Source organism: Eptatretus burgeri, chromosome 15 (assembly GCF_056783735.1).
Source record: "Eptatretus burgeri isolate ZD-2024b chromosome 15, Ebu_testis_v1, whole genome shotgun sequence".
Classification (NCBI taxonomy): domain Eukaryota; kingdom Metazoa; phylum Chordata; class Myxini; order Myxiniformes; family Myxinidae; genus Eptatretus; species Eptatretus burgeri.
The window spans coordinates 13727320-13752319 of record NC_140975.1 but is presented as its reverse complement, the minus strand read 5'-3'; the positions used below and the strand labels follow the sequence as shown (position 1 = coordinate 13752319).

General features: G+C 41.9%; 2 protein-coding genes across 3 annotated transcripts in view; both read left to right on the top strand.

Annotated features, from left to right (window-relative positions):
• The window catches only part of LOC147011562 (immunoglobulin superfamily member 10-like), a 127879-nt gene extending 114271 nt beyond the window's left edge, over window positions 1-13608 (top strand). For both annotated transcript variants that reach the window (XM_085857035.1, XM_085857034.1), the window contains 2 exons: window positions 10387-10806; window positions 12952-13608. In XM_085857035.1, coding sequence (XP_085713161.1) covers window positions 10387-10806; window positions 12952-13073 — 542 coding nt within the window. In that variant the 3' untranslated portion in view covers window positions 13074-13608. The remainder of the gene's footprint in view (window positions 1-10386; window positions 10807-12951) is intronic.
• Window positions 13609-13854: 246 nt separating this feature from the next.
• LOC147011561 (CD276 antigen homolog) overlaps window positions 13855-25000 on the top strand; it is a 26407-nt gene continuing 15261 nt past the window's right edge. The window contains exons 1-2 of the mRNA XM_085857059.1: window positions 13855-14017; window positions 17850-18272. Coding sequence (XP_085713185.1) covers window positions 13969-14017; window positions 17850-18272 — 472 coding nt within the window. The 5' untranslated portion in view covers window positions 13855-13968. The remainder of the gene's footprint in view (window positions 14018-17849; window positions 18273-25000) is intronic.

Below are 25000 nucleotides of genomic sequence, written 5' to 3'. Positions count from 1 at the left end.
GTCACTTTGGCATTTAAAAAATAATGTCCTTCGACCTCATGTTCAGAGCACTGCCCTGTTGGTTCGAGTTGCGAAACCATAGACTGACATTTTGAAGTCATGTCAGTCATGTCAGTCATGTCAGTCAGGCAGTTATGGAAAAGGCCACACAAGACAGTGGCCGTTGGATTGTCGTGTTTGTGTTCAATGGCCACGTAGAGGTTTTTGGAGCCTCAAATCCTCACATTGTGCCGGATGACCTTCCCCAATAGATGAAAGCAAGCTTCATCTGTGAACATGACCTTTATCAGGTAATCTTCGTCATCGTCTATGCAATTGAGCATTTCCAAGGCAAACATCTTGCATTTGTGTCCATCATTTGGTTTGACTTCCTGCAGATTATGCATATTATATGTGTAAAGCTTCAGTCTTTTATGCAAAATCATGTGTACAGTGGTGGTTGATAGTGTCAGTTCTCTGGATGAGCGTCAACTTCATTGTCTGGGATTTTGTTGCAATGATTCCCGCACTCGTTCAACGTCTGCTGCACTTGTGCTTGGTCAACCAGTACTTTTCTGTTTCCGACAACTTCCAGTCTCCTTAAACATCTTGTATCACTCTCTAATACTATTCCACAATGGCGGATTCCTTCTATTCCTTGTACAAAAAGTACGCTGAACTTGCTTGTCGGATGTCATCTTGATGAACCATTTGACACACAGCTTTCTCCTGTGGAGTCGTCATTTTATTTTGGAAGAAACCACCAGAACTGAAAGTAAAGAAAACTACATGAGTTTCTGTGTCGTATAAAACGAAGCACATCATTGTTTCTTTTGTGGTACTAAATATATTAACAAGTAAAGTTGTCCATGTCTTTTTGAAACACCTTGCATTACTGCAATGGAACTTGGAACAGTCCACACACAAGCACTACTCTCTATCATCCCCACTCTCCCCATCCTGCTCCTCATTCTCCCCCTACCCCTTCCTCGCTCGTCCAACTCACCTCACTCCCCTTCCCTCCTCTCTACCCCCTCTCTCCCTCTCTCTCCCACCCCTCCCTCTCTTTCCCCCCTCGTTCTCTCTCCCCATCTCCCTTCGTATTCCTGTCAGCGAAACGATGGGTGGTATTTGCTGGTACATTATATTATCTAGCAAATACCACCATCGTTTCATTGATGGGACTACCAAGAGGGCAGCAGCGGGAGAGAAAGACAGGTGAGAGAGAGGGATTGGGGGGGGGGAGAGAGAGGGAAATAGAGGACAGGAGAGTGAGGAGGGTGAGCAAGGAGGGGGAGAAAGGAGGAGTGAGGGAGCAAGAAGAGGGTTGAGGTTGGGGGAAAGCTAAGGAAGGGGAGAGTGAGGAAGGGGGGAGAGTGAGGAAGGAGGGGATGTGAGGAGTGGGTAAGCGAGGGAGGTCAGGAGAGTGAGGAAGGGGAGGAGAGCAAGGAAGAGGGAAGAGCGACACCTCATGACACATCGCTATACACTCCTGGAGGGAGGGAGCCCGAGAAGATAGAGGGAGGGGAGAGAAATGGAGAAAGAGTGTGGGAGGGGAGTGGTGCAATTTATTTGGAGGGGGAGCGAGGAGGGGACAGAGAGAAAGATGTGTTGGGTGAATAACAAGAGAGAGGGAGGGAGAAAAAGTGAGAAAGGTGGGGGGTAGTTAGCAAAGAGAATGTTATACTCTGCTTTATTACCACATATACACGCATACACACAAATATATATATATATATATATATATATATATATATATATATATATATATATATATATATATATATATATATATATATATATACATATATGTATATATATATATATATATATATATATATATATATATATATATATATATACACATACACACAGGCGCATACAGTATGTCCACATGCATATGTCTGTATCCAGACACTTCCCTATTTACTTCATAGGTGTGTTCCTGGAAAGCATCGTTTAAATCGAAATAATGTAACTCGAACTTCAGATTCCCATTGACTGAATGTATGAAAGGGGGAATGCGTTCCTGATGGGAAAAAAAAATTGAGTGGAAATTTTTGAAAGAGTCAATGAAAGAAAATATTATCAAACTAGAAAGAGCAATCAGAGATTGCAGACCGTCATCAGAACCTGTTTTGTGTGGTGTTTGTGTATTTTTTGTTGTGCTTGTGTGCTGCTGTGTTGCGTAATTAATGAGACATAATGAGAACTGCCACTTTATAACTGCCGGCAGTGATGACCGGATACCAAGACGTCTCACTTTGATGCAACCCCGCTTTGGTTGGACACCTGACCCTGACCCATAACATTTTTTTAAAATTATTATTCAATTTAAGTTAGAATAGGATTAAAATAAATTCAATTCAAATTAAATGGAAGGCCAAATAGGTACAGTCCTGCATCTGTGTCATCAGAAGGAACCTGAACAAGAAAAAGCAAAGATGAAGTCATCAGGAGGAACCTAGATAGGATACACATTTCAACTGCTATTCCTCCACCCTCAAACCCATGCAGGCACAGCCAAGTAAGTCTTTTCCAAAAAAAAAAAAAAAAATTAGAATTAAAGATGGAAAGAACCCAGATCAAAAAAAAATTAAACAATTCTGACTGCCAGACCGTCTGTCCTCTGAAGAGGAAATTTTAAAGATGTATTCCACATCCCTACTAGATAATAATTGTGAAGTTTTGTGTCGATTGGCTAAGCGGTTCCAGCGAAAACATTATTTAATATTTCTCTTCAATCCAATATGGCTGCCAAATCATGTGACCTATCAATTATTCCTTAACAAACTTGTACACCCAAGGCTTGGCGAACATTTGTGTGAAGTTTCCACTCGATTGTCTACCCGTTCAGAAGAAGATTTTTATAGGTTTTAGGCTAAATCCAATATGGCTGCCAAACCATGTGACCTATGGCATGTCTTGTGTGAACCTTTTGTTCCTCTTGGATAGGCGGTAACACTTGTAAAGTTTTCCCTCGATCTTTTCAGCCACTTCAGATATTTTGAAGGATTTTTTAACAATATGGCTGCCGAATCACGTGACCGATGATGTCATCAAATTTATTTCTGTGGAACATTTTATCCCAAGATGACCCACAAAAATTTTCATACCAATCAGATGTAGCATTCTACATATGCAATTATGACATCATAATGAAGACACCTATGACATCATAAAAATCACACTTATTCCCCATGATGAGTACTGCCATGTGCCAAGTTTCAATTTTTTACTTGATACGTGACACCACGTGGCTGCCACACCACGTGACCTGTGATGTCACATTTATGATTTCATCATTCGACCTTAGTAGGCACACCAACGGTGAAAATTTCGTCTCAATCTGCCAAGCCGTTGTGGAGGAAAATACAAAAGTTATATGCGGACAAAAAAAAACAAAAAAAATATCGTGCAGAACACAATACTGTACAGTACTTACAAAATCCACCCCCCCCCCAACTAAAAAGGTTGCTATGGATACATCACATTGTCCATTTCGTTAAGATTAAAATTGACAATCAGGTCAATCAGATGAAAATTGATTATTTTTCAGATTGAAATTGTTGATTTCAGAAGCTTGACCTTGAGTTGACCCTTTGACCTCAAAAATAGTTGGTTTCCAAATTCAGTGATGCACAATGCAATTGCTGCTTATGTTTTTCAGGTTAATCAGCTGAAAATTGATGATTTTTCAGATGAAATTTGATGATTTTAGAAGTATGACCTTGAGTTGACCTTTGACGTTTTGATCTCAAAAAAGTAGGTTTCCCAAGTCAGTGACACAATATGCAAATCCTGTTCAAATTTTAAGTCCATCGGATGAAAAATGACGATTCTATAAATTTGACCTCAAGATGACCTTGACCATTGAACTCAAAATGAATAGGCTTCTCAGTTGAGACTTCCTCTACAACTTGGTAAAGTTGCGTGAAGATCAGTTTAAAATAGTGACCTGAAGGCAATTGACAGACAAACAAACAGACAGACCAACAGACAAATAAAAAAACCAATGTCACCCCCAGGGTGACCAGTATCTTGCCAAAATGTGAACATGAGTGACTTATTTATTCGATTAAAGTTACTCAAAAAATAAGGGTTTCGTCGACCTTGATGCTTGACCTTTTTGTGACCTTGACCTTTGACCTTGACCTTTATATTTTTCGTACGGTTAATGGTATCTCTCCAGGACCGTTGTACATGAAATATCAAGAGATTTTGATGAGAACTGAGGAAATATAATTTTCATGAAAAATCCGTTTTTTCATCATGACATCATCAAATAACGTCATAGCGTCAAGCTTTTGACAGATCTGGAAAGCACTTATCAAGCGCTTTCATATGAGGTATTACTCGATATGTTAACTAAGATTTCAAAATTTGACCTTGGGGTCAAAAACTTTCGACCTCCAGCGCTAACCATGAAGGTCAAGGACGATCGCCACCAAAAATTAATCAGCTGAGCACTAGACCATGAACTATATTCCCATGAAGTTTGAAGACGATCCGATCAAAATTACTCAAAAATAAGGGTTTCGTCGACTCCCCTGATTTGCGAGAAAGTGACGTTGACCTTTGACCTTGACCTTGAAAATTGTATGCGCTGAAAGGGACCTCTTTAGGACTCTGATATGCGAAGTTACAAAATTTTCGGGTTACAAACTTCGGATATGCGAAGTTACAAAAAAAATTACAAAAAAAACAAAAAAAACAAAAAAAAATATACTCGGGCACAAGACCCTCTCCTTTGGCGAGGGTAATAATATACTATACATCAAGGTCTTAGGTCAGGTATGGGAGCATGTGCCAGAACAGCGTGTCGCTGCGTCCACTTTCCGCCGGTACTCCAGGGGCCTCCGTCTGGCCATCCCCCAGGCAGATGCCAGGCCCATCCCCATCTCCTTGAGATGATGGTCAACCTGCTGCAACCATGAGGCACGTGGTCGGCCCACTGGCCTCCTCCACTCATGAGACTCCCTCGCTGAGAGAATCTGGTGAGCAGGATCAGCGTCAGGAAAACGAGCCACATGTCCATACAGCCGCAGCTGACGCTCACGGACTATGCAGGTAACAAATCTCATCCGAGTCTCTCTCAGCAACCGCTCGTTGGACACAAAATCTGACCAGTGATAGCCAAGGATTCTTCGAAGAGACCTGGTACCAAAGGAATTAAGTCTCCGTCTCAGATCCTTGGTCAAAGTCCAAGTCTCGCACCCATAGAGCAAGACTGGAAGTACCAAGGACCTGAAGACTCGGACTTTCGTCCTTCCGCACAGGTACCGGCAGCGCCACACCCCATGATCCAGTGAATCCATGACTCCCCAGGCCCGACCCAGACGTCTATTGACCTCCGGCTCACAACCTGCGGAGACATGAATATCACTGCCAAGGTAAGTGAATCTATCCACGACCTCAACATCCTCACCACAAACAGACACAGACAGGACAGCAGCATCCAAGATGTCAACGAAAGCCTGGATCTTAGTTTTGACCCAAGAAATCCGTAATCCCAACGGCTCCGACTCCTCATTCAGCACCTCGAGGGCCCCCAAGAGGATATCTAAAGTCTCCGCAAAGATGACTGCATCATCTGCAAAATCAAGGTCCGAGATCTTGACATTGCCAAACGATGCACCGCAACTTGATCTCTCCGACATCCTCCCAAAAATCCAGTCCATACAAGTGCTGAAAAGTGTGGGGGCAAGTACACATCCCTGACGAACTCCAGTAACAACTGGAAATAAGTCAGAGATGGTACCACCACACTTCACAGCACTCTCAGTACCAGAGTAGAGTTCAGACATCAGATCGATCAGTTTCGGTGGCACCCCACGAAGACCAAGAATCCTCCAGAGGACATCCCGATTCACTGAATCGAACGCTTTACAGAGATCAACATAGGCTGCAAGCAGCCCCTGCCGAGACTCTCGTCTGCGTTCGGTGAGGACACGACGTGCAAGGATACGCTCAATCGTTGACCTCTTTGGTGCAAAGCCTGACTGCTCTGGACGCTGGTGCTCAAGCAGATGGTGGCGAACCCTATCGAGAATTATCCGAGCAAAGACCTTGCCCGGCACTGAGATCAGCGTATCCCTCGGTAGTTGTTGCAGTCTTGGCGATCACCCTTCCCTTTCCAGAGAGGGACAACAAGGCCCCTCTTCCAGTCAGTTGGGATGATGCCTGTGTTCCAGGCAGAGCACAAAACTGCATGCAACGACACGAGTGCAGCATTTCCACCAGCCTTGAGAAGTTCAGCATGGATGCCACAGATCCCTGGAGCTTTGCCCCGTTTCAACTGGTTCACCGCAGCCCGTGTTTCCACAAGCGATGGTGGACCACAGTTGATTCGAGGGTCAGCAACAGGAATTGTAACACCCTTGACGTCCAACTCGACAGCTGGGGGATCAGCATGGTACAACCGCTCAAAGTAACCGGCCCAGCAGGCCTTCACTTCAGACTCCTCTGTCAAGAGCCTACCACTCTCTGCTCGAACTGCAGTGCTCCGAGGGATGGGCTTGGATGAACGTAATGCACGAATTACCCTGTAAGCGGGACGAGAATCACCTTTCCACAGGTGATGCTCTACCCCCTCACAGATTCCTCGCACATAGGCGTCCTTGTCCACCCTCAGTGCACGTACAGTTTTACGCCTCAGCTCCCTGAACAGCTCAGCTCTGCCATTCAGCCTGGCCCTGGGACTCTGGTCAATGGTATCCAGTGTCCCTTGGGAGACAAAGTTCTTCTTTGCCCTGCGGTGAACTCCAAGGCATCCACCGGCAACATCAAGGACGGTGGTCTTGAAGGTGCTCCACAACTCTTCAGGACCCCCCAAAGCACCCAGACCCCCCAAGTGTCCACTCAGCCTGTTCGCAAACTCCTCAGCTACTCTCTCATCCCTGAGCTTGGCAACATCCAGCCTAGGCTGGGATGGTACCATTCTCCAGGATTTAAGGTGCAGCTTTAGAGTTGCTACAACAAGCCTGTGGTCAGTATTGAGGAACTGAGCACTCCGGTAGACCCTGCAGTTCTGGATCATCCTCCAACGACCGTCAGTGAGGACATGGTCAATCTCCTTTGCCACACCGCCAGCGTTGGAATACCAACTCCAGCGATGAGCTTGCGGGCGCTGAAACCATGAACCAGCAACCCTAAGTCCATGACTTCTTGCAAAGTCAAGGAACTTAGTGCTATTCTGGTTCATAGTTCCTGACCCATGGGGACCAACACACACCTCATAACCATCCCTATCAGTTCCAGTCGATGCATTGAAATCCCCCAAGACTAGAAGTGTATCTCGTCTGGGGCACTGATCAACCACAGACTCGAGTGTGGCGTAGAATGCATCCTTCACGGTGAGATCACTCGCCTCAGTCGGAGCATAAATAGAGACCAGGGAAATGACACCTAAGGAGTGGCGAATCCTTAATCTCATAATTCGCTCGTTGACCGGTGTTACCTCAATTATCATTGGGGTCAGCTTATTGGACACAGCTACAGCAACTCCTTGGGTATGGTAACCATCAGAGCGACCAGACCAATAGTAGGTGTAACCACACACCATTATGTCGCCGCAATCCGGTCTCCGAACCTCAGAGAGAGCTGCAATTCCGATGTCCAAACGCTTGAGCTCAGATGATAACAGAGACAGGTGATCATCCTCTCTTAGGGATAGGACATTCCAGGCACCCACCCGAAGGGACCGCCTCAGGTTAACCCAAGGAGACCGCCGTCTGGTGGACGACACCTCAGCACCACTCCGACACACTCTCCCGCAATCTGACCCAGGGGTGTTACCCCGTGGTTTCCCTCCTATCAAAGATTGGGGGTCCCGAAGGCTTTGCCCCAATCCTGTCATCCGGTGAGCTGCCCTGCGAAGGGAAGCTGCACAGGAGGTACTCCCACGGAGTGGGTTTTCAGATTTTTTTGCGTTTTGCGTTTTGCGGTGGCCGGAGTGCAAATACTGCCACCAACCTCCTAATAAGAAGTAGCCCAACTGCAGGAGGACGTCCGCAGACACAGTTGGGCACTAGATATGGATGGCCGTTGGCTCACAAGGAGCTCCTCCGCCCTTTGACAGGTTTTGTTTTTAATCCTGTTGGGTGTCCATATCCAAACACCCTCCTCACCAGAAAACCTGGTGGGGGAGACGGTTTAGTCGCCGACAACCCGACCATGGAACAGGTTAGTACAGGTTTACATGGTACCTGTAGCAGGTCACAGATGGAACCTGACCTGACTATAGTCAGGCTTGTCATGCTCTTTTCCCCTGTGCAGCACAAGGTTAGAGCAGTAATTTGGGATTTGACCAGGGATAGCTCCCCAACTCTTCGCGAAGGACACTGCAAAGACATTCTTAATGTCCACCAACTAATTCCAGCGAACCGCCATCTGTGGGATGGCACACACACACATTGATTAATCACCCTGCCTGTGAATCATGACAATTGATGACAGTTTATATTGTATTTTGATTATAGGAATATTGATGCAAGATATTCATTATGGTAATATTGATGTGGTATAATCATTCGAATAATATTTATATGGGTTGAGATTCGAAGCCAGGCTCGGCAGCTTAGATTGAGTATGCGTATCTTTTGGCCATCCTGCCGTGATGTGGGAATGCATTGCTTTAGAGCCAATGAAAACATTTTTCAATTCTCTCATGAGCTCGTAGTTCACTTTACATATTCTAATCCTATAATTTATTTTGCCTTCCAAACTCCTGGGATTTCCCCACGGAGAACTGAGCCGCAGTCGCCATGCTCTCTGCTCATGGCATGAGAGCTTTCGCCAACATTAAAATTATTTTCGTTGCACTCAATAAAGTTACACTTCGGACATATTCCTTCATATTTGTCAGAATTTATATAATATATTTGTCTATATATATATATATATATATATATATATATATATATATATATATATATATATATATATATATATATATATATATATATATTTGTCTCAATATAATTGTCAGAATAGGAGAAAAAGCGAAGTTTAATGCTTTGGCAATTTCACATGTTCTTGTGTAAATATGAAGAATGTGGAAGCATAGCCTTCCTTAAATAAATACGCTAATGTGCTGTGGAAGAATTCAGTTCTTCTCTGTTGGAGTCTGAAACAATTTAATAACAACAAACATAATAGCAAACATGTGCATGGAGAAAGAGGGAAAAAGAACAAGACACAAGCAATATCACACATGACCCTCTTTCTGCTTATAATGCACACATCAATGCCCTTCATACTATTTTGATCAGACAGAGAGGGAAGGGTGCGGCATCTTAGTACTGCAGCATAGCAAACCAATTGTTCAACTTTGGCTTCAATCGTTCAACTAACAGCTTTGGCTGACCAAGGCACAATCTGGGTGGCTCCATATCTAGAATTGTTCGGAATACATTATTCTACATGTGTACCAATTTTGGTGCTTTTATGCAAATTTGAACAATTGATCTGAAATATCAGACTCTGCTGCTGGACTATCTAGCAAGCATCTATTACAAGGAGAGCTGACAGGCACATTAATTTTTTTTTAAGGCATTTTTGAAGGATGATAGGCTGAGTCAATCCCACCTGATATTATTTCAACAGGTGTGTGGGATTTGAACTCAGGATGCGAGGATCCCAAGCCCACCCTAACCCTGACCATGAAACCAACACCTGGCATAACATTAATATGGTATATTCATAATAGTAATTTATTTGGTATATTCATTATAGTAATATTGATATCGTATATTGATTATAGGATTCATTATGGATATATTCATTGGAGTAATAATGATACGGTATATTCATTAGAGTAATATTGATATCGTACATTCATTATAGGAATATTAATATCATATATTCATAATGGAAATATTGATATCGTACATTAATTATTGGAATATTGATATGGTATATTCATTTTAGTAATATTGATATGATATATTCATTTTAGTAATATTGATATGGTTTATTCATTTTGGTAATATTGATATCGTATATTCATAATAGGAATATTGATATCATATATTCATTATGGGAATATTGATATGGTACATTAATTAGATTAATATTGATATGGTATATTCGTGAGAGGAATAGGAATATTGCTATGTTATGTTATGATAATATATACAGTACAGTATATCAAAATATGCTATAATAACATGTTATGATATATCAAAACAAAACATGTTATGATAACATGTTATGATATATCAAAACAAATCATGCTATGATAACATGTTATGATATATTAAGACAAAACATGTTTTGGTATGTTATGATAACAATATATACACACTGATCAAAACAATATTACAGTATATTCATTAGATTAATATTGATATGGTATATTCTTCATGGTAATGTATATGGTATATTTATCATGGTGTGGGTCCACAGTGCGTCCGAAGATTCTGCACGTCTGGAGGGAATTCTTGAACTCCAGCAACTCCTGGAGACTGTTCTGTGAAGCCGAGGCCAAGCCGGGATCAAACATCACTTGGTGGAGCCCACAGGGATTCATAAATGGAAGTGAAATACGAGTCAGTTCCAATCACCAAAATGAATTTCAGAAGATCATCAGTAGTTATAAGCTCACAGAAGACGATCCTGAAGGTAACTACAGCTGCTTGGTGCAGAACCAGTATGGTGCTGTGAAGGAATCTGTTTTCTATGGGGAGTTCAAGCAAAAAAGTGATGCAGAAGGGATCACAGGGAGCGTACTTGGAGGTTCGGCCGCCTCGATCTTGATTCTTCTTCTTCTTCTTATAGTCGCATGGGTCTATTACATTTACAAGAAACAACAAAATCCTGCCGAAGGTGAAAATGAAATTATATTTTGTTCATTATGTATACTTTTACACATCACACATTTTATACTATCCTGACCTCGGGAGCCTTCCATCACATCCATGTGGTTCAATTGCGACACCTTCCAGCACTTTAACTAACCCTAACCCTCACCTTCCAGCACATCAATGTGGTCCAATATACCAGCTTATAATGTACCATACACAATAACATCCGAGCTGATTTCCTTTCTTGTGACTGTAATCACCAAATACACCCAAGTGGTGTTTTCACACCAACTAGGCAGTCAATCCTTGTGCAGGGATGTCTATAAGCAAAGGAAAAACAGGTTCATACCTGTCGTATGGAAAATGAAGCTTCTGATCAAGTACCCTCCAGGTTTAACACACTGATCAAAAAAGTCGTACACAGATCGACAATAGAAGACCCTGCAAATGAATGGGGTTGATATAGATCAAGTTAACTTTCAAATTCCCAGTTAGTCGAACAGAAAATATCAACTTCAGGACAAAGTTTATATCGCGTTCTGTATTCTCTCAAATATGTAATGTATAATAAAGTTTCAAATTTCTCCAACTTGTACACAGAAAAAGGGTTAACACCTGAAACTTCAGATTACACTTGCTTCCCAAGGTGATTAGCGTACCTCAATCAACGTCCTGTTGATTTCATCCATTTTCTGAATGATTCCAACAGACAGTCTCTCAGAGCTGGGAACCATTGTTATCTAGCCTAGGAAGAGCCAGAGCCCAACATCAGGCTCTTCTGGCCTCTCAGGATCCTCCAAAACCTGGTGGGACCTGCTCAGGTCTCTGTCTGGTACACATTCCCCTTCAATTCCATCCTTCTGAATGGATAGAGTCATGCTGGACACGGTTCGAGAAAAAGCAGTGTTATTGAACTCTGTCTTCATTTAAAAGACTAAAGACCCAAATTCGTCCCTTCCTGTACCCAGCCTTTCCTCCATTATAGAATGTTCCCGAAAGCATGTGGACTTATAGTGACCTTTCTTATCCAGCTGGACACCTCTTTATGGCATAAGTGCTCAACTCCTCTGTAAATGTGCTTCAGTCCTATCAAATCCTCTCTCTTTCTCTCTACCGCAGGTCCTTTTTGGATGGTCAACTTCTTCAATCATTAAAGTTGCAAACGTCACTCCTATCTATAAGACTTTTAAAAAGTGGTTGCCTGAACTACAGACCTATCAGCCTTCTCCCCCATCATAATTAAAGTAAGAGTTCATAAAGCCAGATGACCTTAGGCACGAGAATTATCTTCCCTTATTTGGTAATCTTCAACAACCATGGTTTGGTTTCTCACCTCGCCATTCCACCTTCAATTCATATGTCACCCCTTCTGACACAGCAGTCCAGCAGTCCTCCTTTTCCAGTTCCTGCTATCCCACCTGATATGCCTATCCTGATTTTATATTTAATAAATCCCATTTAACACTCAGCTTTACAGACATTAGTGATTCACTAAAATTGTTAACCTTCATCCCTTTCTGTACAAATCCCCAATCCAAAACCACACCAATTCCTGTCACCATCTCCACTGTAGAAAACCATATTCTCCGAGTTACCCCCCATCCATACTCATGATGTTTTCCACCCCAAATGACCCCCTTCAAAAGCATTACCTGTTTCATCTCAGAAAAGCTCCCCATCCTATCTCAGCCATGTATACAATTTGTTTTTAACCATTTTGCCGATGACTCACCCTCGGTCCTCTCTCTCCTCATATATCTCTATCTCTCTCTCTCTCTCTCTCTCTCTCTCTCTCTCTCTCTCTCTCTCTCTCTCTCTCTCTCTCTCTTTTTCTCTCTCTCTCTCTCTCTGTCTCTCTCTCTGTCTCTCTCTCTGTCTCTCTCTCTCTCTCTGTCTCTCTCTCTGTCTCTCTCTCTCTCTCTCTGTCTCTCTCTGTCTCTCTCCCTCTCTCTCTCTCTCTCTCTCTCTCTCTCTCTCTCTCTCTCTCTCTCTCTCTCTCTCTCTCTCTGTCTCTCTCTCTGTCTCTCTCTCCAGCCCCCCTCTCTCTCTCCCCCTCATAACCGTGAGGTCAGGTTGGTGCTTTGTAAAGATACAACCTCATCAAGAGGAGTACAAACAATCATATAATAAATAATATAATCATTGCTTGTTCATGTTTGTTCCACAGAGGAAGAGAGTCAAGGCTTCAAACAGTGTTGCGAAGAAGAAGCCTTTCCGATGAGTCCGAGTCCCAGTTGTACTAGTCCTGGTGATATTGATAAGACAACAACACCCGCTCCAATTCAATGAATACATAACCAGATTGATGAAAGGATATTTTGTTTCTAACTGAAATAACATTTCTCAAAGAGTAATTTCTGATGATATGTGGAATGATTTCGAGAGGTTTCAATGCATATTACATGTTTAGATGTCAATAGATCTGGTCACGATCTGGAGGTCTCACAAGCCAACTCAACTCTTTCGAGACGCTGGCCAGTTCTTAAGACCATTGGAACTCCCAGTGTAGATTGAGCCTAAAGGTCCAGTATTGATTGAAGGAAACAAAGAGTGAGGGGTAAGGGGGTCCACAGGGTATTCCTTGGAGTCAGAGTGCTGTGTGTTGCCTGTAGTTGAAGTGCTTCCCAGCACTTTTGATTCAATCATTGAGTAAAATAAATGATATCATGTGTCACATTAAATACACAGGTTACAGCACTTTAAAAAGCTGAAATAGACACACATTTTATACCGAGATGCACAATGAACATGAAGTCGTGAAATATCAAACATGTGGTTTATGTTGTAATTTGGAAACTAATAAAGGAACATGCCTGAGTGTCCATATCATGTGATATTTTACATTTTTTATTGAAACATTCGATCAAATACGGATCGAGGATCGCTGAATGATCTGAGGATGTGAGATCCTGGGAATGATGGAGGTAAAGCAGAAGCGGTACCTGTGCTGTGCTCAATATCCATGACACCAGGTGCAAAATGAAAGTGCTTTGGATTGGAATTCGTGACGTCACATTTTGTGAGGAAGTTTTTAAAAGAGGAAGATAACTGATCTGTGTGAACAAGAAGCGTTAAAAGTTCTCCTTGTACCGGTTTGTGTTCAATCACTGGGATTCGGAGACTGTGCCGGTTTTGGGTTCCAGATTCCGAGTTCCACTTTAGTCTCATCCACCGGGAAAACAGGATGTTCCTCCTTTACTCCTCCATCATCCTCACTGGGATTCTTCTCTCCGGTCCGTTTACTGTTCTCTCTTCCCTTCTCTCCTAATCCTCTCTCCCTCCTCTCAATGTCTCACTTCAAGGATTCCACTCGAATTTTCGCGAAGTTACCTTCGTGTTATATTTATTTATGAAACACAGCTGATGATTTTGTATCACAAACCAACTTTATTCTTCTTCTCGAAAACGTTTGTCATTATTAAATATTGGTAATCGTTTTAAATCGTTTTAAGATCGATAATATCAGGTAATACATGAGGAGAATGACGAGCCCGAGTCGTTCAGATTGAAACTCAGGATCTGGGGATTTAGAGATTTGTTTGTTTTCAATATGTGACGTCATCTCGATAAATTAGAACTTTAACATACATTTGAGGCTTTCTTTCACTTTGTTATATGGATTCAAATTGAAAAAAATTGATTATAAATTTATTTCCGTTTCATGTTCCTTCTTCAATTAAGATCAATTATATTTCTGTTGTTCCACCAAAAGCCAGGTTCAGTAAGCACTGTGAAAGCAATTTTTTGGCGAGGGTTATACTGGATGATTTGCCATTGCCCTCCCAGAAATAGTTCGAGCAGGAATATGTAATTTGTTCATCGTGCCGGCGATAGCTCGCCTACTCTTCACGAAGGACATCGTCGGGTCTTTAACGTCAACCAAGGTCCCAACTAATGCCGGTAGATGAGACGCCAGTTTAACGTCCATCCGAGGGACGGGAAACACGGTGATGAATCACCCGACCTATGACACACTGGGATTACAGTTTATAGCTGGGTCGGGATTCGAACCCAGGCTAGACAGCTTGGAGGCGAGTGTTTGCCATCCTGTCAGCTTTTGATAGATGACAAAGAGACAAACAAGCCGGAAGCTGACATGGGTGGTCGCTACATAATTGCATACTAGTCATACAGTTTTTGACGGATCGGGCTGAATTTTTTTTACAAATAGGTTGATTATAGTGCGCATAAAAGCGCGGAAGCCGATTTTTGATTTTCGAAAAAAAAAAATATATATATATATATATATATAAATATTTTTCGGATTTTTCAAAAATTTCAAAGTCCCGTTGCTAGGCAACGGTGGTGTCCATAGCAACGGTGCTCAAAGCATACAACTAGATCCTGGTATGAACCTACCAGTCAAGTTTCATAAAAATCAGTTGACTCCTCTGGCCTCCAGAGCTGTCCATTACATACATACAGACAGACGGAAAACCTGAGAATAACGGTAGTTGAGCGACCACCCAAAATAGTGGGAGTCCACATACTAGTTCCATCACGTGTAATGTCCCGTATCCAAATCTATTCACCATTAACTTGGTTTATTAATTTTTATTTTTCGTGCTTTCCTCTTTCTTACAAAGAACTGAATTAGGTAAGATTAACAACCATGTTCTTCCTTTCCCTCTCGCATTCCATCTCTACGTGGGAGGGTTATCCGGGAAAGCAGCAGTGAAGGACACCCTGTTTTATTTATTTATTTTCCGATCTTTCAATCGCACAATGTGAATGCAGAGGAGACAGCCGGATTACCCATCTCTTTTGAAGTATTGCGTGCTTCCAGGTACAGCACCCTCTTGTGAGACTACATGGAAAATCCAATCGATTTGAAAACGCGCACATCACATAAAGTGGTTAAATTTCCGGAACAGGTAATGGAGCCATAAAGGGTTAAATTACTGGAACAGGTAATGGAGCCATAAAGGGTTAAATTACTGAAACAGGTAATGGAGCCATAAAGGGTTAAATTATCACAACAGGTAATGGAGCCAGAATGGGTGAAATTATCAGAACAGGTAATGGAGCCATAAAGGGTTAAATTATCAGAATAGGTAATGGAGCCATAAAGTGTGGAATTATCAGAACAGGTAATGGAGCCATAAAGGGTTAAATTACCTGAGCAGGTAATGGAGCCATAAAGGTTTAAATTACTGGAGCAGGTAATGGAGCGATAAAGGGTTAAATTACCGGAACAGGTAATGGAGCCATAAAGGGTTAAATTACCAGAACAGGTAATGGAGCCATAAAGGGTTAAATTACCAGAATAGGTAATGGAGCCATGAAGGGTTAAATTACCAGAATAGGTAATGGAGCCATAAAGGGTTAAATTACCAGAATAGGTAATGGAGCCATAAACGGTTAAATTACCAGAATAGGTAATGGAGCCATGAAGAGTTAAATTACCGGAGCAGGTAATGGAGCCATAAAGGGTTAAATTACCAGAATAGGTAATGGAGCCATAAAGGGTTAAATTACCGGAGCAGGTAATGGAGCCATAAAGGGTTAAATTACCGGAGCAGGTTATGGAGCCCTAAAGGGTTAAATTACCAGAATAGGTAATGGAGCCATAAAGGGTTAAATTACCAGAACATGTAATGGAGCCATAAAGGGTTAAATTACCGGAGCAGGTAATGGAGCCATAGAGGGTTAAATTACCGGAGCAGGTCATGGAGCCATAAAGGGTTAAATTACCGGAGCAGGTTATGGAGCCATAAAGGGTTAAATTACCAGAATAGGTAATGGAGCCATAAAGGGTTAAATTACCGGAGCAGGTAATGGAGCCATAAAGGGTTAAATTACCGGAGCAGGTTATGGAGCCCTAAAGGGTTAAATTACCAGAATAGGTAATGGAGCCATAAAGGGTTAAATTACCAGAACATGTAATGGAGCCATAAAGGGTTAAATTACCGGAGCAGGTAATGGAGCCATAGAGGGTTAAATTACCGGAGCAGGTCATGGAGCCATAAAGGGTTAAATTACCGGAGCAGGTTATGGAGCCATAAAGGGTTAAATTACCAGAATAGGTAATGGAGCCATGAAGAGTTAAATTACCGGAGCAGGTAATGGAGCCATAAAGTGTTAAATTACCAGAATAGGTAATGGAGCCATTAAGGGTTAAATTACCAGAATAGGTAATGGAGCCATTAAGGGTAAAATTACCAGAATAGGTAATGGAGCCATTAAGGGTTAAATTACCAGAATAGGTAATGGAGCCATTAAGGGTTAAATAACCAGAATAGGTAATGGAGCCCTTAAGGATAAAATTACCAGAATAGGTAATGGAGCCATCAAGGGTAAAATTACCAGAATAGGTAATGGAGCCATTAAGGGTTAAATAACCAGAATAGGTAATGGAGCCCTTAAGGATAAAATTACCAGAATAGTTAATGGAACCCTTAAGGGTAAAATTACCAGAATAGTTAATGGAGCCATTAAGGGTAAAATTACCAGAATAGTTTATGGAGCCATTAAGGGTTAAATTGCCAGAATAGGTAATGGAGCCATAAAGGGTTAAATTACCAGAATAGGTAATGGAGCCATGAAGGGTTAAATTACCAGAATAGGTAATGGAGCCATTAAGGGTTAAATTACCAGAATAGGTAATGGAGCCACAAAGGGTTGAAAGGAAATTCCAGTTTATCGGGAAAAGCACAGAGTGAGTTCTACTGAGGGAAAGTGGATGAGGGGATGATGGATGAGGTGCTGAGGTGGTGAGGGTGTGATCGTGTACAGAGTTCGTTTATTTTAACTTCTAAAATATCCCTTTCCTCGAAAACATGAACTACAGTAGTTTGTTTAACTCGAAATGTGCAGATTAATGAGGAATCAAAAGGCTCGTCCTGGTGGGGAACCATTCACAAAATATGACGTCACGATCACGAATGAGAAAAGTCGATATTTATTATTTACCCAATTCGTCGAATCTCATATATAATTAATTAATTAATATCATGTTTTGACAAATTCTATTATTTCGATTTGATTTGTAAAATAAACGTTTTTTGATCAGTTTTTAAATGTTATTCTGTTCGATATTTACATCTGATCCGATTTTCCCTCCAGGATCACAGAGCCAGGACACGGACATCTGTACAATCATCGGAACAAATAAACTTTGTGTACAACGGGATGTGATCGGAGTGCGGGGCGAGAATGTGATTCTTCCCTGTTGGTTTAATCACCGTGAAGGAAACAACATAAAAAATCTGAGTTTGGTTTGGAATAAATATTATAATTATCGACACAACATTATCTTCAGGAGCTTCACAAAATATGCACATGAGCAATTCAAAGGGAGGATTCAAGGAGTTGGAAACCCAAGTGAGGGAGACGGGATGGTGAGGATCAGAGACCTGAAGATGGAGGACGAGGGAACTTACGTGTGTCGGTTTGAGTTCCATGAGAAAATGTTTTTTTTGAGTTCTCATATTTCTTCTTGTGGATTTGAGGCGATGGAAGGAAAGCGAACAAGACTACGAGTTGATGGTGAGTGATTTTGATGCAAAATAATCGATAATTATAGTAGAGAGGTCATAAAACATGATACCCCACACAGTGTTTTAGTATATACATCTACATACTGTGTATATATATATATATATATATATATATATATATATATATATATATATATATATATATATATATATATATATGTTTGTATAAGATTAGGGCAGTTGGGATGATACATTTTAAAAGAAGAAGGCGCTTCCAACCAAAAGTAAAAACTCGATCGACTCCGCTAATTTGAGCAAAAAAGCGAGAAAGACCCCGTCTCAGGGCAACGTTTCGCTGGCTTCGCAGCCGGCTTCGTCGGGCACAATAGACCCTGTAATGATCGAACCCTGTAATAATGATATCATTACATGATATCAATGTAATGATCGAGCACACAGGATCAAAGCAACGGCTTTAATAATTAAATAATCCCAGAAGGGAAATGACATAGAGTTCCGGTAATGCCAGGTCTACACGATCTAACAGCAACACCCCACAACATCCTTCCCCTCAAATGGATATAACCCCAGAAGCATGAAAACTACACCAGCAAAACAACAGAATCATCAGAATCCAAATTAGCTATGGAAATCAATCATCAATCATCACATCATCTTTGAAATGCTCTGGACATTGAGTGACGTGAAACGGTCTCCTCTTGTTGAAATTCTACGGCGGTGTAGCATCGCGCGATGGAGCCTCATCCATGCTGCGGAGATGCCTATGGTTTCGCCGGTACCATGCCCCTCTGGAGTGGTGATGATGTATGAACGTGGTGTTTGGTGTTTGACCGCTGGTTCCCAGATCTTGTTATGCTGCACACGAACGATGTCTCCCGGTTATAATGGCATAGGCTCTTTAGCATCCTGGTCATATAAATGTTTAGCACATTGTTGTTGCTGCACCAACAAACCAGAAGAGTGCTCAGCTCTTTTTTTTGTTTTTACTAACACGTGATTTGGTGTTGTATGTGTTTGGGTGAGCACGTGTGTGTGCTTGTTGTTATGTTTGTGTTTGCGTTTCTGGGAGATGAACATGGCTGCTTTCGTGTCTGGGTTGGGCATGATGAGGTGTTAGTTGTGTGAGTGTTTGGGGTTTTCGTTGGGAACGATTATTATCCTCTATCGTATTACTCGTATATAAACGGCAGTCAGTGTCTCTGTCCAGACAACTTCATGGATGAACAAATGGATTGTGGTATTCGTAGCTGAAGAGCAGTTAGTACATGAAATTGTTGCGACTGAGTTGTCCACCGAAAATAGACACTTTGTCCTAACTTCCCACACTTCACACTCCAGCCATGAAAGTGCTGTTTTCTAATGTTCCACCATTCATTCGGACAGAATCGCTTTTAACTGAGCTATCTCAGTTCGTTACTCTGCACCAACAACCGACTACAAGATGTTTTTCCAAAGCCATTGCCTTGCGCCTTTCACCCCTCCGAAAGGACATTGTAAACATGGACCAAACTTTTGGTGTTCCTGGTCGTAATGTCGAGGCGTCAATCATCCATCACTGAGGCATGAAGACGTCGATGTACTTGAGAGAAAAATGTTTATCATCTATCAAACACGTGCACACATGGAAAGCAGACACCAGGTACATCAATTAGCAACTGAGATAACCCGGAGAGTGCTCTGCTCTAATAGCCGAGTCACTCCCTTATATGCGGTATTATCTTTTAATTAATTTTATTGCATAATAGTTCTTCATTTCATCCAAAGACCAGCTGGATTACCATCTGGCTTACGTCTTTCAACATCAGTATATCAAAAACAGATAAGCTGGACGTGAGGTTTTCCTCCCGGATCCAATTACACACTGTTCTTTTGGATCATTCAAGGTTAACCACACATATCTCATACACAATGTTCCTGTGGAACACAGCAAAGCAGAAATATATACTTTAGTTATCTGCAAGCGAGAGAAATTGAGTTGGGAAGAAACAAAAAGCTTTCGAAAAAGGTACAAATCTCAACAGCAACATCCATGACAACATTTTTGTCATTCGTGATGTGATTGTTGTTCCCAACAGTTATCATGAACGCGTTGGTCTTGTTTTCTTGGATCAAGAAAATTTGTTTGATTACGTTTCTCATAGATATTTGTTTGGAATACTGCAACGGTTTGGTTTTGGACTCTTTGTTTTATCATGTATACATACAGCTGTGTTATTCCAACATATCTACCCTCCTCAACATTAACAATGAACTGGTGCCCCCCCCCCCTTTTGTATTGAAAGAGGGATCAGGAGGGCTGTCCACTTTCAGGTGCCTTCTATACCCTATCTCACCCTCTTGAAAACTTTCCAGAACTCTTTGTCTGGCTTTCCTATTAGAGGGTTAAACGATCCTATTCAGACCAGTGCTCATCCTGATGATATATGTGTTTGCATCAGTGTTTCATGTGACATTATTACACTAGGATGATGCATGGTGTAAATGTCTTTAGCAAAGCCTCATCTGCAAACTGCAAATATTAACTGGGGAAAAACAAGAGAATGTGGCTATAACCCCCTGTCTATCCCCCCCCTTTTTCCCCATCCCCCCACATCCTCCCCCACCTGGCTACACTCATCTCTCCTTGCTAATATCACATTCGAGGAGAGATGGTATTAAATTTCGGGGGATTTTCCTTTACTTGGTTTGGTGATTTTGTGAGGCACAACTGGGAAGGTTTGCCTGAATGCATTGAACTGATTCTGTTAAAATGGAAAGGCTTACTTTGCCAGCTGTCCTTCCCAGGCAGGGCATTAGAAATATACCCCGGTTACTTCAATTCTATGGCAAAAGGTCTTGGCTCTGCAACCATCCACTTTGTTTGTTGATGAAACACAGAAGCATGTTACCCAGTTTTTCTGGTCTGGAAAACACTGGCTGCGACCAAAAAGTTTGAACGTACCGGTGTCTGAAGGTGGCCAAGCATGAATCACCATTAAGTCCTAAATCATGACTTTCCATCTTCAGACAATCTGGCAGTTCCTGCATGAGCCTTTGTTGTCTTGGAGAGACCTTGCTAACTGTATCACTATGTAAAGTGGAGAACTTCGGTTACACTTAGGAACTTATCCGAATGGACCTAACCAGGGTTGATTCATCTTCACTGCCTTCCTTTTACCAAAGTATACCAAACGTCTGGCAAGTCTTTACCTGGTCTTGGGACTTCACTAAGTACGAGCAGTCTATGCTCATAAGTGAACCACTTTTACAACATACTCTTTGAAGACTTTGATAATAATAGGACCTTCATTCAAAAATGTATCAATGCTTCAATAACTAAGGAGTGCCACCTTAAAAAGTAACGCCAATGGAATATGGCTAAGTGTTGCTGCTCTTACCTCAGCGACCGGCATTAGGTCATGTCGCAGGTCATAGACAGGTGATTAAAAGCAGTGCTTCATAAGTACTGTACTTTCCGAACTCAATGGAATCATCCTGTACCCTCCTCCGAGCTGAGCCTTTCCCCTTTCCTCTTTCCTTAATCTTCAGTTATCTGTTTCTATCAACTCAGAACCATTTAATTTAATTTAATCTCTCTCTCTCTCTCTCTCTCTCTCTCTCTCTCTCTCTCTCTCTCTCTCTCTCTCTCTCTCTCTCTCTCTCTCTCTCTCTCTCTCTCTCTCTCTCTCTCTCTCTCTCTCTCTCTGTTTCCAGCAAAAATGGCAAAATCCTGTACTTAGAGTGTCTGCTGAAAGCCCTTTATCCTTCCCTGTCCACCCCTGCCCCTTGTAAGTGGTCCACAGTCCTGCCACATACCCCTCCTTTAGCCCCTATTTGGGGATGGCATCATCTGAAAGCTGTGACTAAACGGGCTGGTGATCTCCAATGGAGATTGCACACTGGATACAGCCGACAAACTCGCTTATTCACCATTTTTCAGAAGTGATAAGTGAGCAGAGTCTTTTTTTGTGGATAAGTCAAAACATTGTCACATGCATACATTTGATGTGACTGCTTAACCTCCCTATATTTAGTTTTGAAAACGCTATTTGTACGCCTTTCTCTAGATTTTCGTTTTTCAATGTTTATTTTTGGTCCAAGTAGTCCGTTTTGCCTTGCAGAGGCAGTTCTGGCAAATTTTATCATTTCCCAGGCCAAGCTGTCAATTTATAAAACCAGAAAGTCCAAGTTAAAGAATTACCACAACAGCATGGATACCATGGTAATTTTTAAGGCACTTTGTGAAAGCCGAATTTAACTTAAATTTTACTGTTGCTCTCATTCCAATCATTTGGAGAATTTTAAGAAGCTATGGTGTGTGAATGACTTCTGTGAATTATCTGAGGGCCATTTGATACTCACTTTCAAGATTTTACTTTCTTATTGTGCATACCTAGTTTGTTAAGTGTTGTAGGATGTATTTCAGTGTTGTAGAACAGCTGGGATGTAGTTATCCTGCAGACTCAGCTGGTGCAGCCTGAAAAAATGTCTGCATTGCCAACGGACTGAAGCAATAAGTTAAGAGGCCGATGAGAGAAATAAATAGACTACATCTGGTCATTGTCGACTCTCCATCCTACTTCAGCACCACTGTTAGAGCTCAGATTGGCACCAAGGATCACTCGGCTGTAAAGGTCTTGCTCAAAAACCCGCCGTGACAGACAAGTCATACAGTTGGTGAGACTTCCAGAATGAGATGAGACTTCCAGAAATCCAAATCGTACTCATTCCATGAACACCTCAATGACAGCAACAGAGATGATGGTCTCCAGTCAGATGATCCTGATGCAGCATCAGCAACTGTCCTACAAATCATACACATGATTTTAGAGAAATTAATTTCTCATACGGATGAGTGCCAGACCAAATTATGTACCCTGGTTTACAGAAGGCATGTCGCTTTGCAGACAGAAATGTTAGAGTGCTTTTACAGCGAGTCAGAAAACCCGTGCAATGAGATGCAGGATAAACTTGCAAAGGCTCATAGCACACAGAAAGTGGTTGAACAGGAAGCCCACAAACAGCATTTCCAAAGTACAAGATATAAACAGATATCATTAAGTACAAAGTCTGTTGGGCAGAAAAGAGGATACAGGGAAAGGGAGGTCATGAAGCATCCCAATGCTACAAACAGAGGCTCAGCCTATGTTGATCTCTGTAAAGCGTTCGATTCAGTGAATCTGGATGCCCTCTGGAGGATTCTTGGTCTTCGTGGGGTGCCACCAAAACTGATCAATCTGATGTCTGAACTCGACTCTGGAGCTGAGAGTGCTGTAAGATGTGGTGATACCATCTCTGACTCATTTCCAGTTATTAATGGAGTTCTTCGGGGGAGGGTGTTCTGGTTCCCACACTTTTCAGTGTTTGTATGGACTGGATTCTGGGAAGGATGTCAGAGAGAACAATTTGGGAATGTCAAGATCTCTGACCGTGATTTCGTAGATGATGTGATCATCTTTGTGGAGACTGGATATTCTTTTGGGGGCCCTCGAGGTGCTGAATGAAGAGTCGGAGCCGCTGGGATTATGTGTTTCCTGGGTCAAAACTAAGATCCAGGCTTTCATTGATATATTGGATGCTGCTGTCCTGTCTGTGCCTGTTTGTCTTGAGGATGTTTAGGTGACAGAGAGATTCACTTACCTTGGCAGTGATTTTCATGTCTCTGCTGGCTGTGAGCCAGAGGTCAACATATGTCTAGGTCGGGCTTGGGGAGTTATGGATTCACTGCATCATGGGGTGTGGTGCTGTCCGTACCTGCGCAGGAGGATGAAGGTCTGAGTCTTCAGATACTTGTTGTTTCCATTCTTGCTTTACAGATGTGAGACTTGGACTCTGACCAGGGATCTGAGACGGAGACTTAATTCCTTTGGTACCATCTCTCATCGGAGAATCCTTGGCTATTGCTCGTCGAACTTTGTGTCCAACAAGCGATTGCTGAAAGGGACTCAAATGAGATTTGGTACCTGCATGGTCCGTGAGTGTCAGCTGTGACTGTATGGACGTGTGGCTCATTTTCCTGACGCTGATCCTGCTCATCAGATTCAGTGACGGAGCCTCGTGAGTGGTGCCAACCAATGTGCCAACCACGTGCCTCGTGGTTGCAGTAGGTTGATCAGCATCTCAAGGAGATGGGGATGAGCCAGGCATCTGCCTGGAGGTTAGCCTGACCCCCCTGAGGAATTGTGGCCGTGCAAGAAGAAGAAGAAAAAGAAGAGAATTCACAAGTTGAAGATGTTTTTATGTTTATATAAGGATCTGTACTTGCTTTTCTCGTCACTGGGGACAGATGCTTTTGCTGGTATTTAATAAGATCAGAGTTGGAGGAACTTCACCTGTTCTGGTATTTGAGGATCACAGTGTTTGTGCAAATCTGGAGAAACAAGATACAGTAAATAAATATAACACAACGCATTTCAGGTTTTCGTTTTTAATAAATGCATTTTGAATAAACCCAAGTTAAAAAAAAAATAAAAGAAGTGCAATTTAGCTTTTTAAAAGTAAAACTAAAATATTTTGAGAAAATCCAAAATATATATATTTTTTTTAAACCTTAAAAATAAGGAAAATTAAATAAATATAAAATACGGAGTTTATCTTCAATTATTATCCCCTCTTGTATCAACCTGGTGTTGACTTTGTGGTTTAGGTAGTGGGCTTAGGATATTCAGGTCCTGAGTTTGGGCCCTGTTAGCTGCTGAATTAATACCAAGTGGGGTTGACTGAGCCTGTTATCCTTCTGAGGTTGGCAGAGTACCAGTATACTGGTAGAGGGACACA